Here is a 21,524-nt window from a genome sequence, read left to right as displayed (position 1 = left end):
TGACGCAAATTCTTGCTTGTACCAAGTCATCAAATCACACAAAACGGTACGTTTTAAAACATCCAAAACTGGCGTGTTTACGTATGTCAATGTACTCACATGTCTCAGTTTCAAGAATATAAGACATTATAATATCACAATCACTCGTGATAAAATCAATGAAGTGATTCAGATGAGTGTGGGTTGAATCCAATACTCGAATCTTATTCCAGGAGTACTCAAAAACACTACAGCCACTTTGTCTCAAACAAACTACAGACCCAGTCATGACAGTCTTGCCTCAATACCTACTTTCGAATTATGATTGATTGTGGATGGTTTGAATAATCTAGTTATTCGGAAAGTCAAAACATGCAAAGTGAAACACAAGAATAATACTAATCCTATATAGCCCAAAATTTTTGAGTCATATTGATTACTCATTGTTCATTGTATAATGTTTCGAATAATCAACTTAATACTTGAACTAAAATAATAGTTATGCCATGCTCCAAGCATACACACTATATTTGTCTAAACAATAGTTATGCCATGCTCCAAGCATGCACACCATGTTTGTCTATGGTCCTTGCTTTGTGAAATAGATCAATTGAAAAACATTTCAATGATGCTCACCTCACAATTCCAAATCCTTATTGCAAGTGTAATAATTCCAAATTCTCGTCACTGCTAGAAAGTGTTAGATTCTAAACTATCATGCAATGATTCTTTTGTAATGTCTAGGTACCAACAGTCACAGAGAGTTGGACAATGATATTACAAAAATATTCCTTTGCAAATTATTATAGGACAATTCTGCGGAAATGAAGTCTCAAATTCCAAGTACATTCCTTTGAAAATCCTTCGTGCATAAAAGTTTCTGACTTTCTCATCTATTCTTCAACTCCCAATATGGAAACATTCCATATTTGCCATATGAAAACTCATTATTAATAAACTCCTATCTATTCATAATATTGTCAATATGGTCCATCCATTACTATACTTCCAACTGTCTTTAAGCGACCAATCCTTGGTGAACCTTAGATTGTCTTTAACAGTTGTTTAACCAATTTAGTCATATCTGGTTCTATCCCATTTTCCCTCTTAATGCCCTAGGCATTTAGAAAATTTAGAACATGAGACTATTATAGCATATCCAATCAACCCTATACCCGAATCATATCGGACACGATTCATAATGTCTAACATAAAGACATGATACTTGATGAGTCTTTTGCTCTAATATTTCTATTTTCCATATTCTCATAATTTTGATTATGAAGAGGGGTGTCGTAATCATAATCAAATTTTGAGAATGCAATTAACATTTCCATATATAGAATTTCCTTATGTTGAACCATTCCAACATAACATTCATATATATATATATATATATATATATATATATATATATATATATATATATATATATATATATATATATATATATATGACTAAATGGGATTAAAATCTCAATCTAAGGTTTTAGAATTGAAAGACTTGAAATGAAGTATAGTTTCATCTCCCTTAATTATAGCAAAACAACTTTTCAAACTCTGCAACTTGCAAATTGAAACTTTTGTTTTCTATAATTAACATTTCTAACTTGCAACCTTCACCATAATTGATTATGCACCCACTAGCATAATAATTATTTCTTTATTAGCATAACTCTTATGCTCCCACTAGCTTTGACATGTATTCAGTTTTCAACTGGAGTTCTAGATATCAACACTTTGTTTTCTTTCTTACCAAAGTTTAGATTTTTGATATGAGATGCTTTGTTAAGATTTTATCTAGGCTTCTCAGTTTCATTTACTTTTCCTTAGATAGCTCACATGCGTGTCTAAACAATTTAAGAACTAATAGTAATAAGTCTCAATTGTTCAGACCTTTTTGCCATTCCTCACAATTCGAACTATGAAGAGGGATACCGTAATCATAATCGAATTTTAGAATGCAAATATCACAATTACTATCTCATTAAAATCTACTTAGTGAAAGTGTTTCCTCACCATCATTTTCATGAATCGAAGAGAAACCTTATGAAACTTAGATTTTATGGTGTATGTATTCCTATCCATGTGAATTTGTCAAAAACCTTAATTAAAAGAAAAGGTTAGTGACAAATTCAAACTCATATGGACTGAACTTGTTCAATCTTAATTTCTTTCCACCAGGCAGCACAAGGTCCTACCATTGCTTCCAAGTTGTTATGCACACAATTGAGAACTCATAGAGATCACATACATAGTCAACTTTAACTTGAATGTGCACAGAAACAAGAATATGTCAACACGATAAGTTACAAACCTCAAGTCATGTGCTAGTGATAAGCAATAGGTTTTATCCTTGATTAGTTCTTGAAACTTTCAAGACCTTTAAGAATCCCACCGTCCTCTTGACATATAAGATTCTCTTGTCAATAACCATTCCTGGACAGACAACTATTCAAGAGTTAGTGCGGATTCTTAACAAGATAAACACTTCACACAGTTGGTCATAGTTGATCTTTATCTTATCCAAGACATCACAACTTACCAATTTCAAATGTACAGGAGTAATACAAATTTTACTCTACATTTGACAAGTGTTATAAACCTTCTTAAGATATGTCACTCAAGTTACAATATTGGAGTATCACTCTAAGATTCGATTTTGGAACGAAATATGATTCACCTTAATTGATTTAAACATTTCAACAATTCATGATTCCTCTTCTTAGCAATAAGAATGCACTAAGATGTCCTTAGAGGATCAATTGTGATATGATTTCCAGTAATCATTAAGATGATCATAAAACACGATACTAAAGTACTCACCCATCTTTTCAGATTGATTTTTTTTTATCTTTCTGCCTAATTTGATTCTTCTCATTCGTTCTGCCATACATTGAAACTTTTCCAATGTTTCAGAATTACACTTAAACTCTTAAGTATAATCATATTTACTAAAGTTTAGTAAATCATGACGAATAGTCTTATTGATCTTTGTGGTGGACCTTGACTAGTGCACAAGAATGTGTACTCAATCCTTTAGTCATTCACTTGAATCACATAAACATGTGATCAAGAAATTAGTCTTAATTTGCCAGAGATGAAAATTCTCATTCATCATGCAATACAACTTGCATGATTCCAAGTTTCTATCCAATTGAAACTTGGGTGATGAGAATCTTTCCTTATTTGGAAAATTCTTGACACTACCACAAGCGAAAGAATCAAATTCATATTGCTAACATAGAAACATCCAAACATCAATTTTTCACAAATGCCATTGTAAGGAGATTTAATATAAAAAAATTATTTATTTATAAAATGCAAAAAAACTATGTATTTATATGTATATTACATATATTCTTTTATGTATTTCTATGTGGTTTTGTTATGTATTATGTGTTTATATGTATTTTTACGTATTTATGTATTTCATAAAGTTTTTTTACATAGATGTTTGCATATTTTAAATGGATATCTATATTTTTTTACTTATTTATGTATATTTTATTTCAAGTCGTCTTCATCATTCATCCAATTCGTACAACTTCTTCGAATATTTCTAGATGGTTTTCCTACAGCCACATATTTTAAGCTTTTCATATTTGCTTATCTTGAAATTAAACATCGAATCACAAAAACTTAAAATAAGTGAGGATGTAGGAAAACCATCTAGACATACTCATAGAAGTTGTGCGAATTATATAAAATGGTGAAGACGACTTGAAGTAAAAAATATATAAATATGTACAAATAATACGGTTATATATTTAAAATACATAAACATCTACATAAAAAACTTAAAAGAATACATAAATACATAAAAATAAATATAAATACATAATATAGAAAAAAACACATAAAAATACACAACATATGTGAAATACTCAAAAATACGTAAAAAAAATAAGTTTATACATTTAAAGTATATAAAAATACATAAGCACATATATAGAAAACTTAAGAAAAATACATAAATACATAAAGATACATAAATATACAATTTGGTCTCATGACTTGTTGAATAGGTAAAAATGGCTAAAGTGAATAAAATACCCGGTTTCTTGGACTTTTATATTCAGAAAGTAAAAAAATTCATGACTTTTCTGTTCAAAAAAATAAATTTTTGACTTTATTAATGTTTTTCCCAAAATATTGGAACTTTTCTGTAGATTTTCCTATATTTTAACCATCTTAATTATTTATTAGTTTTTTTGTCAAAGAAACTTTTCTTTTTAAAGATTTTTCAATCAAAACATCATCAACACAATATGTATCAACCACTTGGAACAATCGTTTCAGAAAGACAAAATTGAAAAAATGGTTGTTTTGGTTGTCAAACTTATGTGATTTTGATCCAAAAATATTTGGTGGTGCATCAATGGCGAAATTTTAGATACTTTGTGTGTTTTTTTTTTTTATCCAAAATCATTAATTTTAATAATATGATTTCTAACTTTTTTAAAATGATAATTTTACTCTCAGATATAATTTTTACAACCAAACTACATGGACCATTTGAACATCTCTTCTTTTTAATGTTATTCAATCATTATACATTAATTCTTTTAATTAACTTTCAATTTCTTTTTATTCGATTAATTTTTTTATTGTATTGATATATATTAATAAATATTATTTTTAATATACAATATTTTTATATTAATAAATATTACTTTATTGGATTATTATTTTCATTTGATTATTTATTTTTTTAATTTCTTTTTTAGTGGATTAATTCTTTTTATTAGATTATTATATATTAATAAATATTACTTTTAATATATATTATTTGTATATTAATAAATTCTTTCAGTTTTTTTATTGGATTAATTCTTTTTATTGGAATATCATATATCAATAAATATTATTTTAAATATTTGGAAGATAACATTATTTGGACCAGACTGTTTGGTTGATTTTTATGTATTATTTTAGCGTGTTTTATTAATCATTTTTATTAGCTTTTTAAAATTAGCCTAAAAAGCTTATTTTGTTGTCATTCTTAAAAAGCTTGTTATCAAGTGCTAAGCAAATAGGATTTATTATTCAATAAGCTCATTAATAAGTCCAATCAATCTAAAAAGTGGCTAAGAAGGTATTGCACAATCACAACTTATAATCATGTTTTTCCAACAATTATACGATTATAATACGAATGTCGATTAGATTATTTTTAGTTTAATAATTTTCAAGTTGAATTAACATATCCGGTTTTGTAGTTAAATCTCCCTTTTTGTATAATTAATTAAAAGATTTGATGTTACATTGTTATTCTTTCTGGCAATTTTAGTTTTTGTTATAACCCAAAGTTTAATTCTTGACCCGATTCATGTTGACTGCTTGAATTGAGGTTAGTTCATTCTCATTATTCGATTTGTAAATTTCGTAAATGTTTTATTAACGGATGTTAAGTGACACACATCGAATTGGTTTCTTTGATGGGATTAACTTCGGTGTAAACATAAATGGCACGTTTTCATACTTCTGAGCTTGTGAGAAGGACTCGAAACCATACCGTATTACTTTTATTTCTAGTATTTATTGTAACATCTCAAAATTTTTGAGTAAAAATTCATTTTTAAATAACCCAAAACATTCATTCAATTGTTCAAAAAATAACCACAATGTAATGTATTCTCAAACATCAGAGCAAATCATAAAAAGACAATCTAGAATAAAACTCTAGGGGATGTAGTGTGATCAAGTTGGGACCTTCCCTTTTGAACCCCAAGTACATGAAACATTTAAAAAGAAAAATCGGAAGCACAAAACTTAGTGAGTTCCCCAAAAATACCACATACTATATGATGCGACCTTGCTCTGGATTCGTCCGTGAACTTCTCTCGATCGTCTAACTAATACTGCAAGATCATAAGAAAAGAGGCCGTCAACCGCTTTCTGGGAGGAGCTCCCGGAAGAACGCTCCGACGGTCAAGTTAAAGGGTATTCTAGGGTTTGTGTGCGTATTCTCTCCAGAGAGCTTAGAGAACTTACCTCGCAGGTCTAAGGGCACATCCTTTTATACCTAGCGCTTCTACCTGAGCCGTACCAAACATAATCACTTTTGGGGAGACAAGATCAGAGGCGCTGATTGGAGAGTCATGCGCCTTCAACCGTTAGAGCGCTCTCATTGGCTCAGACGATAATTCTCTGATCCTATTGCTTGTTTCCTGATCGTATCTTTTGTCCTAGAGTCAGGAACGTATCTTGGCGGGCGCGAGCCTTTCGCCTGCGCTTCACTCCCGGGGATGCCAGCGGGCGCTGAGCCTGCTGGGCTGAGCTTAGTTGGCGTGCCCGGCTCTTGGGCAAGATGCGGTTCTGCTGTGCTGCCCTAGGTACGCCATCAAGTCCCCCAGTCCAGTAGTCGTAGCGTTGCAGCGCTAGTTACGGCGTTCTGGGCTTAACTATCTGACGCGTGTCATTTTTTCTTTATCCACCACTCCGCTTTTAATGGCGATGTGACTGCAAGATATGACTGGTAGTTACGTTATTGTGCCCGACATTTAAATGTCCCGCCTCCTCCACTTCCTTATTAAGGGTCTCTGCATATTTTCTCTTGCCTTATCTGCTCTTTTTTTTCCTTTTTGCGTTCATCTTCTATTTTCGTTCATGGTAAACCTTCCCGGAATCGTTCCATCCGCCACCGAGTATCGTCGGTTGGTGATTTCTTATGGTTTGTCTTCTTTGGAGGGTGTAGAGTTTCCCTCTCCTGGTTCCATTATCTCCTCCCCTGGTAAGATTGGGGTTTATCTGAAAACCCAAGACGTTGGTATACGCTTTCCACTGATGGATTTCCAGGAGGAGGTCCTTCAGAAAGATGGCTGTAGCCTCTAGATGTTGACCCCCAACACAGTTAACAAAGTGGTTGCATTTGAAATGATCTGTCGGGCCAAAGGATATCTTCCGGATTACTTCGTCTTCAAGTTTTTCTTCCGTTTCTGTGTTACCGGAGATAAGTGCACTTTCTTGGTTCGTCGAGGGGGCACGTTTTAGTCCCCCGACGGGCGTACCCCCAAAATAGGCAAGATAAATGGTTGTGGGTGAATCAGGAGCTGGTTGGGAGTGATCGCTATCGTGCAAACGTTTTTGCCGATACCGACCCTAAACTCTTTCCCCATAACCAAGGTGTCGCCGACTACTTGAAGGGTGTGAAGGTATTCGCCGAAGATTACTCCGAGGTGCTTCTTTCTGACCACTAGGGTCGGAATAACAATCATCTTACTAGTCATCACCGAAATAATGGTAATGATATACTTGAATAAAATGGAATCAACTACTAGCTTCTTGGTAACCTTGCGACTTTCCTTGATCTAAGTGCGAGTCCTACTCATACTCGTCCCAAGTATTGTCTCGCAGTCAACTAAGTCACCCTACATAAATCATATAATCATTCAACACATCAGATAACAAAACCAGGGTTTATATTATTTCTTGAAACGATTACACAAAGGTTCAAGATCACCCAATACTATGCCTTTAATAGGCTATACTTCATGATACAGACTTTAAATATTGAGATGAAGTCTTCATCTTTTAATCCTCCCTTCATTTTCTGCTTCATCAAGGATTATGTGGAAAGCTTTTGGCTTTGGCAGTGCCTCTAGCCTTACTGCTTGATTTTTCCTTGGGCATTCTTGCTTGAAGTGCCCCTCTTTGTTACATTCGTAACATACTTTTTTTGTTGAATATACATTCATCGGCATAGTGCCCATGCTTTCCACACTTGAAACATGTCACCTTTATGCCTCATTTTCCCGAGTGCTTCTTCTTGCACTTATCGCACCACCTTGCTTCATCTCTTCCTCCTCCTCCAAACTTCAAAAATTTTCTTTTCTCATTAGAACCTGAAGTTCCTTCCAACTTTCTCTTCTCGCCAACTTCAACCTTGATGGCGGTCCTCCCCTTGATCATATTCTCAACAAACTTGGCAGCCCAAATAGCTGCCTCTAGCATAGGTGCCTGACGTACTGGCACCACATACTCCCATGGAAGTCCTTTAGCGTACTTGTCGATTTTAGTCAGCTCATCTGGGACAAGACGCAGGGCAAACTCCATCTTATCTGTGAAGTTATTGGTGTATTCATCAACTGACATGCTGTCTTTAGTCAATGTTAGGAAGTTGTTCTCCAACTCTAGTAGATTTGAGCCGAACAAAACTTGCGCTTGAACTGCACCAAGAATTTTGCCTAAGACAATTACAGGGGATCGTTGGGGCTTAGGGTCTTCCCAAGAGTGTTCCACCAACGAACAGCTCCACCTATAAATTGACGCATTACAAAGGTAGTCTGCAACTTGCTCTGCAACCACACATCATAAAGGCCAATTCCATCTCCGAGATCCAATCCATGACTCCGATCGGATCCTCCTTTCCAGTGAAGGTCGATGGTTTGCAAGTCAAAAAGTCCTTGTACTTGCATCCTATTCCATCATTTCCTCCATCTTGGTTGTTTCGTCTAACTATCGGTGGGTTGGCTTGACCAACAGTTGCACTGAAGTTTCCTCAATCCGAGTGCCCTCGATTCACTTCGGGCTCTTCAACTTGTATTGAAAGTTCTTCACGATTCTGCCAAAGCAAACGTCTAGTTTCTTCCATCTAATGATCCAACATCGTTTGAATCATCGATTGTACCCCAGCCATTATCATCGGCTCAGGTGGTGCTGCTGAAACCACTACTTGCTCAATCACAGGTGGTTGATTCCTGTTTTCGTTCAAGTTTCCAGCTCCACTCCTGGTTCTTGCCATTTTTTTATCTATACACCGAATAATGTGATTTTAGATCTTCATTCATGGTAGATATTCAAATCATCCTTATCACTCTGAAACATTTACATGCTAGTTCTAATATCGTAGACGCATGCTTAGAATCCTAAACACATAAGGTTTCTCGATCTGGTCGTCAACAGACCATAGATTCAAACAAATAATATCATATAAGGCAATATATAACATTTAGCACATAAAAGAATTTTAGACAACTTTCCTAAAATAAACTAGTGATCGTGTCTAAAATATAACATACACACATCTCACAATCTTCACTTAGCATTCTAAGTTTAAGTCTACAAAACCTACAATTTCCTAGTTCGCTTAAACTAATGCTCTGATACCAACTACGACATCCCCAACTTTACGGCCAGAAAAGACCGATTTGTTTATGCTTTGTTTTTATAATCTGAGTAATCGTTTAAAGAAAATTATTGCGGAATTTGTTCTCAAAACAAAATATGATAAGAATTTATCAAAACGTTTCTCAAAGAGAATGTATTTTCATTATATAACAAAATTTCGGGATGTCATGTTCCGATACAGACAAATAAGCATAAACAGAACTTACATTTATTTACACTAATGATTTACATCTCCTTTAATCTCTTAGTGAAATATGTCTTCGTATTGATACCTGTGATACAAAGAAAACTGAGTGGGTCAGGCTTGGGAGCGTGGTGAGCATATAGAGTTTTCGACCCACAATAATATAATTATTATATTTAACCATCAAACAATCAACCCAATTACTCATCCCCATTATCTTCTTTATTTCTCAAGATTTTACCCTAAGAATTCAACTATCCTTTATTCATTCATTCCTAAGGATTGACCTAAGGAATTGGCACAAAATCCATTACTACATAAGGCGCATCTACCAACATCATCCTTTAAGCGCCTCTGCCAGGATTACGTTATACACTATGAGGCGCGCCTTCTAGGTTAAATGACATTCTCTTTTAAGCGCATTTACCGACATTATCCTATACACGCATCTGCTACTATTATGACATTCTCTATTTAGTAGATCTACCAATATTAATCTTAAGTGCATCTGCTAGTATTATGACATTCTCTAATTAGTGCATCTGCCAATTTCATTCCTAATCATCTTTCATACCTCATCATTTACCTCACCATTTTATCACATACTAACTATCTCATCTACCCATGTTCTACCCAACATATTTGTAGATATAAAATACATATACAATTTAACTCATTTAAAAACTATATAAAACATCCATTCCACACTCATCTCAAACAAACAACAATATATAAACACATATCATGTATTTCATAGCAAATACTTCATATTTATGTGTCAAAAGAGAGTGACTACACACTCACCCAAAACATATACTTAATACATTCAGACAATACTTGTAGTAAAATTGTGTTTATGAAAGGGACTATACACTCACTTCAAATAAAGAACAATATATATACACATAACATGTATTTCAAAGAAAATACTTCATATTTATGTGTTAGAAGAAAATAACCACACACTCACTTGATCAGAAGATGATCGGACAACGCTACGGCTTGTAGAAGTAGTATTTTTCGGTGAAACCGGGAGATCTTCACAAAAATCGGGCTTCTCGCGGGCAGAGCTTCGGCTCGGAAATGTAACTTCTTGGGATATTCAAGGCTTCGGTACTTGCTTCGGGGCTCGGGAATGATACCGGGGCTTCGAGGTATTTCTTGCACGAAAATCGAGGCAAAACATGAGAGAGAGAGAGAGAAGAGAAATTAGCAAAGCAACTCGACTGGCCTCGGAAGGTATTTATAAGGGCTGAAATTGGGATTACACTGGGCGTAATTCTCCAGTTACGCTGTATTTAAATTAAATATTTTAATTATTTAATAAATTTCAAAAATTCATATCTTCTTCATACGAGCTCCGTTTTCGACATTCTTTATATCCCCCGCGTAGGTGAGACTATGCTCTACAACTTTCGTTTAGACTCCGTCGGCTAATTTTGAATTTATTTTTATTATTTATTTTTAGTAGGCCGGGACAGGAAAACTCCGTTATAAATTCATAACTTCTTCAACCGACGTCCGTTTTCATCTGTTTTTTTTTATCATTGCACTACTAATAAAGAGGTATTCGATTCTCATTTAGATTTCTTCGACCAAAAATCATTCGATCTCAAATTCGAGTTTCGAGCTGCATACTGTTAAGCTGAAACTTAGAAAAATCATAACTTCCTCATACAAAGTCAGATTTGGACGTTCTTTTTATGCACGCTCTTGGTTTAACATATTCTATGACTTTCATTTAGATCGTTGAGGCCAAATCTATCTCTATCGTAAATTCACTATTTACATCGCGCTGTGTCGTACCGGTTCTGTCGCGAAACTTCGATAAGTCATAACTTCTTTGTTATAACTCATATTTCAGCGTTCTTTATATGTATGGAATCCTTGTAACATATACTAAGACTTAGTTAAGATTATTCCTTCAAAATAATCTTCCATTAAAAAGTTATTTTTGATGCTTATTGTCCTTAAATTGACTAGCCCTAATCTACGGGCGTTACAAACACTAAACACGAGAGAATTAGTTATCTTTTGATCCTATGGATAATAGCATGGGCTTGTAATCCATGATCAAAATCAACTTCTCCATGTTTCAGTTGTTTCACCTTAAATATATATTGGTCATGTATACTTTCATCATCCTTTTCTTGTTATGCAAACAAATAGATATCATAACATGTCTCGGAATAAGACTTTCGTTGTCCTTGGTATTTGGTTCTAGATTAGGTATATCTATACTAATTTCATTTTAACCCATGGGCAATTGGCTTTCTTCTAATTGAAATTTTTATTCATGAGAATATATTTATGGGATTGTTTTGAAGTTTGAATTTTTATGATCGACGATGTTAGTTTCAAAAGGAAACCTCAACATGCTACACAACTCCTTTCATGGAAATTCAAATTTATTCATATCAAAATTAGAGTGAACTGATTATATGTAGATGTCAAGTAGTTAAATAACACTAGTTAACTCCTAACTCAAGTAAATTCCATTTTACTTCAATATGTCAGTTTACAACGTACACTTGATAACTGCTCTTTCTGATAGATTAGAATGCAGTGATTGAATGAACCTTAGGAAGAGCTTCGTCAAAGGCATGATCTTTCTTTTTGTTTATGAGAAATATTCTCAAACTAAGAATTTGGACAAGAATCATCATCCTAATAGCTAATCGTTTCAAAGGTTTTAAAGTTGTAGATTTTAGTGGATAAGTTTATAAACATCACATAAGCTCACGTGATACAGACTAAGTAACTACCAACACATTTGATAGTGATTCAAATGTAAAGATATCATAGTCAGTAAATCATATCGAAAGATAATCTTGTCGATCCATTCCATAAGCCAATGTCACCGACTAAGTCTGACCGTTAGACAATGTTGAGAGGCATTAGATTTGAAAAATGAAATGGCTTAAGCACTCTTAGTTTGGTTTGTTTTAAACCTGATAACTCAAGCAGTATAAGTGTTAATTCGATTAGGCAAATATTAAGTGGAGATATTAATAAATGACGGAGACCAGTCATTTCAATTAACTTATCACTGTGTTCTCCTTTTGCATGTTTAGAACCCAATTCCTAAGTATTAATTTACTCAAATGTCCATAGTCGGTCATACTCTTAGAAGTAAGTAGTGATTCAAGGTTGTCATGGGTATTGGTGGATTGGCCGTAGTCATTGGGCATACCATAGAGATTGCACTAACACTCATGAGTACTTTATAAAGATTTAAGTATTGGACCAACCCACGCTTAGAGATTACTTCATGGATTTAGTCATGAGTAATTCTATGATGATAATATCTTCTATTCTTCAAACCTAGATACACGTGGGGTTTTTCTCTCTGATTTGGTTATGCAATGATATACTCTAATGATACCTGTAACTTGTTGTCATAAAGGGTATGTCTATGTATGACATAATAAAATATAAAAAAATAGTGTAGTTGAAGTTTATTTGTTCATTTTGCCTTAACAGGAGAAGTGATATCTATGGGGCCCTCTATGATTTGGTGTTGACATCTAAAGTGCTTGGCCGAGCGCTGACTGGAATTAATGTGTTCAATTTAGTATTCAGATGCAGTCGTCACAAATATTTATCGAGAACATACTCTTGAATTATGATATTAACCATTATCTATGTCTTGAGTTCATACAGATATCATAGAATGAAGGAATAGTCGATCACTTATCTAAGGGATGAATCTTGATTAGATCAAGAGTTCAATAGTTGCATTGGATGGCTAACTCTTTGTTGATTATTAGAGAAATATTATACCTCGTATAGTTGATGACTTATCCAAGTGGGAGACTGTTGGAAAGAGTGTCCAACGTCATTAACTATTGGTAATATTTGTAATAATAATTGGGTCCTTTTAGGTTTCCCTCATGACCAAAATTGAGTAGAATAAATCAAGGAGAAATTAGTTTATTATTTATTATGGTTAATAATTGTAACATCCCAAAAATATAAGCCACAAATTTCATTTTTAACTCATTAATAATACCATAATTATCTTTCAACATATAAAAACCATAAACTGCGTATCTCAAGAATAACATAACATCTATCAAATATATCAGAGTATAAACATCCCAGGCTGGACAAATGATGTGTGCACTGCAATCTTTCCCGAGCTCCTCTTTTGGAAATTGAAGCACCTGAAACCAAAAACTGAAACTGGAAGCACGAAGCTTAGTGAGCTCCCCCAAACTACCACATACCATACAAAGCGCATATAACAAATAACATAACTCTAGGACTCTTCCCAACTGCATCAGGACGAATCTCGACATCGACTTACCCGCCATCGGACTCCTGTCCGGCATCGGGCTCACCCCGGCATCCGACCGCATCGGGCTTACCCCGGTACATACATAGCATAGCATATAACATCAACACATAACATAATCATATGATATGCATCGGGCTTGCCCCAGCATCAGACTGATGTCCGGAGCAACAACATAAAACATATAGAATAACATACGTCAAGCTTGCCCTAGAATACATAATACATGGCATAATGACTAACATGCATCGGGCTTACCCCAAAATTCATAACATATAAATTAATCACATATATACTGCACCGGGCTTGCCTGACATCGAATCAGAGTCCGGAACACATAACACATAACACATAACACATAAACATGCATGAATCACAAAGACATCAAGCATACATAGCTACTTCTCAGGACCGCCCCATCATCGGACCGAAGTCCAGAATAAACTAAATGTAGAAACTGCATCGGGCTAACCTCGACAACGGGCTTACCCAGACATACTCTACTACTTAAACGGGCTGTCCTTGGAGCCTTACACCTGTTCCTACTAGAGGAAAACTCACCTTGCACTGCTGAAGATCTTGCTGATACCCTCCTGATTGCTATCCGACAACTCTCCGAACCGTTGCTACTCTAGCTCCCTAAGCTACCAATACCAAAATAACACTTTAGTCCTAAACTCGTCGAGTCAGCCTATTGACTCGTTGAGTTCATAGTCTCCAGAAATTATACAACTCATGACTCGACTCGCCGAGTCACCCCATAACTCGTCGAGTACTTCAATCTCCGAGTCCTAGTTTTATCCAACCCACTGAGTCACCACTCACTTACTTATTTGGCTCATAACCAGGAGGGATTAAGGTTTGCGACCTGACTCACCGAGTCCATGAACCGACTCGTCGAGTCCACTTTGTGTCTTCACCAATCTGTCGATTACAATCCAATCCATTGCTTCCAATTCGTAAATTTGGACTCCTAAGGCTAGCATTACATGTAAAGTTGCTAACTATATGTGCACGCAAGGTGATATGAAGCTAAAACACTTAATCCAAGCTAAAATGGATGTCTAAATCATGGAATGAAGCCATAGTTGGGTAAAGCTACCCACTTAGAGCTCCTAAAGCTTAGAAATGCCCAGATCTGAAGTCCTTTTCGTCCTTAAAGGCTCAATGTTCGGATTGGCTTAGGAAATGGTCAAAATGTGACAAAATGTGACAAAATCTAAGCTAAGAAGTGGATATATCTAATGAATGCTCAAGGTAAAGACTTGTTACCTTCTACCAGCTGCCAAACCGATGTAGAGGCTAGATCTACACTTCCTTCCTTGCTCTTTTCTCTCAAACCTTCAAAATGCACTCCAAATGGACCTTAATATTCACCAAAGCTCAAGAAATGAAGTTGGGTGGCTAGGGTTTCGGTCCTGGACTATGGAGGCTGCAATTGAGACCCTAAAGAGGAGAATAGGATGCTTAAATAGGGAACCAAGTCTTGAAATTAGGTTTTCCCAACCCAGACCTGACTCGCCAAGTCAGTTCCCCCGACTCGCCGAGTCGGCCACTTAATCTGCGACACGGAACTCGCTCCGACTCGTTGAGTTCTTCCTTGGACTCGACGTGTTGACTCATTGATTTTGGGTTCTCCTTTTCTTTTCTTGGTTTGTTGGATTATGGGTGTTACAACTTTCTTCCACTTATACTAGACTTCGTCCTCGAAGTCCGCTATGGCTAACTGTCCTACAATCTGCTCACCACATCTCTGTTTGGTGAATCCATATCGTACTGGGTCCGATCCTCGCGAAATCACTTCCTTTGACATTCTGTTCGGTCATTCAGCTAAAACTAGTCCTTGCAATTAGAACCCCATTAGCACTCTACTCACCAACAACCCTAAAATACTGGTCTTACCTAACCGACAATCCCTTCTGTACTCCCCGAGTACTTATGCTAGACATCCTAGGGGTTTCACTCCTTTTACCTTGCGTATTCACTGTCCTTTCCAAGAATACTTCCCATACACAACTACAACCTTTTCTTCCTCTATGAAGGATATACCTTCCGTTGTGTCTACATTCCCATCCACTCCCAATGCTGGTCACTTCACTGCTACCCGTTGAATGCATCTTCCTACTATATCTTAGTGCCGAACACCCAACCTAGCGCGTGGATCAGATAATCCTTCGACTAAAAAGGTTTATCCCTATAACGGTTAGACTCACACGAGAGCTGCGTAATAGGGTCAAACCCTTCCCTCTGAGATGACCTAACCCTGCTGTAAGGGGCGTAGCACTTCTTGGGAAACTGGCTATCCCACGCCCAACTTCTCTTCTCATTACTGCCCCTGATTGAAAGTTCTATTGTCTCTTATCCTCCTTTCGGATTAATCGAGACCACCCTGGTCCCAACCATTCTACCATTAACTGGGTTATCGAACTTCTATCAGTTACTAAACCCAGCCTAGCCACTCAGTCGCTCCCAATGACGCTTGCAGGAACTCCGGCTATCTAAAACTGCTCTATCTAACCTGCCCCTCTAGCTCTACATGTCCTGGGATCCTCGATCCCTTATCCTGACCCTAAGGTCTCTACCAGGTCCCACCTGCATTGCTACTAACATACGGGCCTCGCCCATGAGTCCCACCCAAACCATACTACTGAGCGACCATGCCCCCAGGTCTCACCTATCTAGGGCTACGCGGTCCAAAACCATCCTAAAAACTCAACGACTACCCTCTATCGACCTCTGACATAGTAGCTAGGAGACACGAGCCTTGCCTAAACTCTGCTAACTAGCAGATACGGGCCCTCGCCCACACTCCTCTGACTTAGGAGATACGATCCCTCGCCGACACTCCTCTAACTGACTAAAAGTGATTGCTACACGATCATTAATAGCCTTATGTCATGAATGACGTTAAGCAGTCCACTACTTCCTTGCTCTCATAACTGTAGTGGCGCTTCTACCATCTTATCACTGGCTTAACCAGGTCTAACCCGTTTGGGTAATTCAGAAATCCAATCCGTGGATTTCTATGTCCTCACTGCTACACCCAAACTGGTGGGTACCATTGTTCTTTCCGTGTCCTATGCTCATGCTATCCACCAACCTAGTGAATGCTATGGCTACACCCGCAGACTTACAACACTCTATCACTATCAGGCTGCTAGTGAATGCTACGACTACTCCCACGGACTTACAACACTCTAATACTATATGGATGCTAGTGAATGCTACGGCTAATCCCACATACTTATAGCACTCTAATACTATCTGGCTACTAGTGAATGCTACGGCTACACACGCAATATTACAACACTTTATCACTATCTGGCTACTAGTGAATGCTACGGCTACTCCTGCAGACTTACCACACTATAATACTATCTGGCTGCTAGTGAATGTTACGGCTAAACCTGCAGACTTACAACACTGTAACAATATCTGGCTTCTAGTGAATGCTATGGATACACCCGTAGACTTACAACACTCTAACACTATCTGGTAGCTAAGATCATTGGGTTCACGCTATCGCTGATCATGCTGATGTTGGCGCTGGTGGACAGCGTGTTGTGTGTTTGACTCATCAGTTCATAAGGTGTGACCTTACAAATTGATTATTTATTAGTGTACTTTGATTATTAGTAAATATATCAACATTTGTATTTAATTGGAAAAACATTATTTTATGAAAATTAATATATACCAATATATTGGGAATTATTGTTTCTAGGAAATAATAATAAAAGTGAACAAAAACTAGTTATATTCATAAGGCATGGATATAAATGCCATATACAAATAAATGGGCACTTTGAGTAACTACTTAGTTTGTACATGTAACTACTAGTTAAGGATAAAGTAAAAAGTCACTCAACTCTTGCCCTTGCCTTAGTCTAAAACCATATGATGCTTGAAGACAAGAGTTTGGTGTGTTTGATTTGTTTGTTATATCATTCATACATGTAAGAAAAAGACTCACCACATTTATGCTTTATGGTCTCCACTTTATGATTATAAGTAAAACATAAAATAAAGACTTGCAAGTGTTTTGGAGTTAAGTCTTTCTTGCATGAGTGTTTTTCTCTTCTTCTTTTCTCTCCCATTGCTGTGAATTATAAATGGTACCCGGTTTTCTCCATGTCTTGTATTTTGGAGCACATTCTTGGTGCTTAAATGTTGCTTCTCTTTAAGCATATTTTGGAATATGTCTTAAAGCTTAGGAACAACATTTTTCAAGTGTTTACTAGCATATTATAGTGGTTTAAATCTTTCTTGGCGAGTACATTATAAAGAGCTTAATTTAGAGCTTAAATCCATCTTTATCAACTTCTTAATTGCCAAAAAGAACCAAAATCTTCAAATGTTGTATAAGTTTATTCTTCTTTGGTTTTGTTTAATCTTTCTAAGTTCTTGAAAATGATCATTGGTGGGTATAAAATGGTTTTAGTTTATTTAAACAAAAATGTTTCCATCGTTAGCCATGTCAATATTTGAGACTACAATTTGACTATTTTTTAATAAAAACCCAACAATGGCAATATCGGGAACATCAGCTTTGATGCCGCCTTTATTCTTGACAGTTGCTTCTGTCCACTATATCTTTATCCTACTTCTCTTTATCTTCTCCTCACCTGATCTCTCAATGTATCTTGTTTTTTTTTCTTGTTGTCGGTATCACACAACCAACCAGACAATGTGTGTGTTGTTCTCATTGAAGCCCACAAAAAAAACACATCGCACATAGTTTTCTTGTTTCTTTTCTCTTTCCCTATCGGCAATATAAGAAACCCTATAATCCATCTTGATTTAAGATAATGAATACCTTAATTGACCTTCATTGCATCGAAGCATGAACCGAACTTAGGAATAATAGTTACCATTTGATAAATCTTAATGTATATAATTTCCACATACTTTTATCTGCTTTGGTATCATGAGTTGTTTGCTTGGTGATGGGTTGATGATGCGTGTGTCAACGTTGATTGGTTGATAGTGGTGTTATTTCTAGGGTGACATGGTAACCCTTGATGCAATCATAGATCATGATGTTCTTGTTGTCCTGTTGAGAGTTGATTCGTTATAGTTTGCTAGTTTATATGGATTTTTGTTCTCGTCTTGCCCTAGCACAGGCGGGGAGTTCCAAAGCCTCTTTCAGTTTCTAAGGCCATTATACAAAATTTATTATCTTAATTTGCTAATTAATCATGCTGAATTTATAAATAAATGTTATAAAACGTTTATTAATGTACAAAATTGTGATCATTGTGAATGTAGTTAAACGTTTATAAATAAATGTAACATGAAATGATCGTGTGAATGTAGTTAAAATATTTTGTGAACATTGTGATCAAATAATTGGATATGGCATCACTAGTCCCGAATTTCCTTTTCTCCGACGCACCACCCAATAAAGCTATCACTTCTGCTTTCCTTCCCCGCCCCAAAGCTCCACTCACGCATCCTTCCCCACCCCCACTAACCCTCCCATCCCCTCCCATCCTTTCGCAGTAAACTACTATGAAGTGCTTGCTATGGTTACCCTTGTTTCCATCTCTCATTCTAATGCCCCTCCTTTTCGCATCACCCAATTCAGAACCTGTCCAATCTTTCCATCCAAACTCATCCCCGCCGGCCACCACCATCCCCGCATTCCCTGAACAATCAGACGCCACCGGATGCCCTTTAGACCTCCCCAACGACCTCTTCACAAGTGTCAAATCTGCCTGTACTGGGAAACATGTCTCGGGTAAGCTTAGACGGTCAAGGTGCTGCCCAGTCCTCGCGGCGTGGCTCTACTCTGCCTACTCTGCAACCGCACTGAGCAAAGCTGTCAAAGAACCACTCCAAACGGCGTCGTACTATGATCTCCCTCTCCTTCCTAACGACTCGGAAACGTGCATCGATAACCTTGAAAATGGACTGAAGAGCAAAGGGATAGAATTGATGAGGTCGAACGAATCGTGCGACGTTGTCTACTGTGAATGCGGCATCAGATTGCATCCTTTGAGCTGTACGGAAGCGTTTTCGGTTAATCCAAGGGGAGAGTTGGTTGGCAATCACAACGTAAAGATGTTAGAGAAGGATTGCTTGAATAATCCGGCCGTTAATGGATTCTCTGGTCTCGATGGCTGCTCCAGATGCTTGAAAACCCTTCTCCTGGTTAGCTTTCCGATTCTTCCCTTTGCACACACACACACACACACCAATTTCACTCTTTGGGTACTAGGGTTCTTAATTGGTAAAGGTGCTTTTTTCTGGTGTGCTAGTTCAGACACGCTGTATTGTGGCGCGTGCGTACCACGTTCATGCCTTACAGAAGCGTTTACAGTCGGGTATCTTATTAGAAATATATATGGGTGTATATGTGATTGATTATGATACTAATTTAGATAATAAGGATTTTATCCATTCAGCACTGGACTTATAGCTAGAAAATAAGAAACATTCTCCAAATAATGATACTAAATGATTACGGAGATAATTGTATGATTAGGTAGGTAACTAATGGGCTATATGATTATGTGATTCTACTAATGAAGTTGGAGGTGTTACTACCTGCAATCATTATCTGTAGTAAATAGAGGGGAATGTAGGGAGTCTTTTTCAATCTTTTAATATTTGAAAGCGACTTTCAAGTCTTTTTCTATTAGTTATCATAAATAATATCACTCTCGTTACTTCTGTCTTATCTCCTTCACAACCTCTATTGATTTAAGAAAAATGGAAGAACACAAATTTTAATAGGAAGAAATGAAAGTGGCATCATGAAATACACAAATAAACGTATGTTGGTATTTCTTGTAATTTGCCTTTTGATTTTTTTAATAATGAGTTGACTATACTCGCAATAAAATCTTCTAGAATCAGACAAGTAAATTCCTTCACATGTTCACCTGTGACATTTGGATGGACTATCCAATTTGATCTTGAGTAAGTCCAAGATAACGTTTCAGATTTTATTGCAAGTTGTCAATAGTCTGTTTGTGAAATTATTGCTTCAAGGAACCCCTATGCACACAGTAATCGACATAAACATAATTATTTCAAGAGCACGGGCTTTTACACCAATTATTGTATCTGATTTATTAGGCTACCTGAAAAGCTAGCTGCTAGCTGAAAGGATGGGTTTATTCATGTATGCAGCTTAACAAGAGTAATCACGTAAATGGAAGCAAATCAGAGGAGAGAACAAGTAAAATACACAATGAAGATTGTGAGGTGATGGGTTTAACGTGGCTTCTTGCTAAGAACAGGTCAGCATACATACATACGGTTTCTGGTGTCCTAAGAGCCATGATGATGATGACTCAAGATGGGAATTCCAATTTCAATTCAGTTCCTGACTCGTGCACCCTCAACAGCGATGGAATGCCGTTAGCCGTTGATTCTTCCGAAATCAACAACTCGTCATCATCCGCTATCCTCCCTCTTTTTTTACTTCACCTTCTTTGTATGTTTCTTAGTCTCTCAATCCACCAACTACTTGATAGCATCATGTAGTCCCATAATGCTGTTATGCGTATCACCTTCCTAGCCATTTACCTCTAAAAGTTGATTGTATATGTTATTTGGTACACATGGAAATGTAATTCTTTGTTGTATTTTTTAAGTTTTTTGTTTCTTTCCTTTCATCGTGGTTTTAAGTAGTTTCCAATGGTATTGTAGTAGTAAGTAGTTTCTCAAGGTTTAATGAGTTGGAAACTTGTGCCTATAAGAAAAATAAGAATTTGAAGAGTTTATAACTATAAGTACCATGTGGATAGTTAATCCAAAGGTTATAAGGGAGGGGGGAGTCATTCCCTCCCAACCCCCAACATCATTTTTTTTCTTTTTTCTTTTTCATCATTTTTTTCAACCCACAACAAATGGAAACCCTATCTTTTTAAATCCATTCAACCCATTCAATAAAAAAAAATACAAAACAATCAAAGAAATTTTT

The 21,524-nt window shown here is 36.2% G+C and overlaps 1 protein-coding gene across 1 annotated transcript; it reads left to right on the top strand.

Annotated features, from left to right (window-relative positions):
- The first annotated feature begins 18,956 nt into the window (after window positions 1–18,956).
- On the top strand, window positions 18,957–21,216 carry LOC145010888 (GPI-anchored protein). The gene is made up of 2 exons (XM_078969456.1): window positions 18,957–19,744; window positions 20,729–21,216. The coding sequence occupies exons 1-2, from the start codon at window positions 19,103–19,105 to the stop codon at window positions 21,083–21,085; spliced, it is 999 nt and encodes a 332-aa protein (XP_078825582.1). The 5' UTR covers window positions 18,957–19,102; the 3' UTR covers window positions 21,086–21,216.
- Window positions 21,217–21,524: the final 308 nt, after the last annotated feature.

This window comes from Lactuca saligna, chromosome 8, assembly GCF_052625555.1.
Source record: "Lactuca saligna cultivar CGN05327 chromosome 8, ASM5262555v1, whole genome shotgun sequence".
Lineage (NCBI taxonomy): Eukaryota > Viridiplantae > Streptophyta > Magnoliopsida > Asterales > Asteraceae > Lactuca > Lactuca saligna.
Note: the sequence above shows the minus strand (reverse complement) of the source record. Positions and strands in the feature narration are given on the sequence as shown.

What these genes read in the sequence shown, in the direction of transcription:
- LOC145010888 (XM_078969456.1), top strand. Translation starts at nt 19,103, where the DNA reads ATGAAGTGCTTGCTATGGTTACCCTTGTTTCCATCTCTCATTCTAATG. An exon ending in GCTTGAAAACCCTTCTCCTG is followed by an intron (nt 19,745 to 20,728) that starts GTTAGCTTTCCG and finishes TCATGTATGCAG; the next exon opens with CTTAACAAGAGTAATCACGT.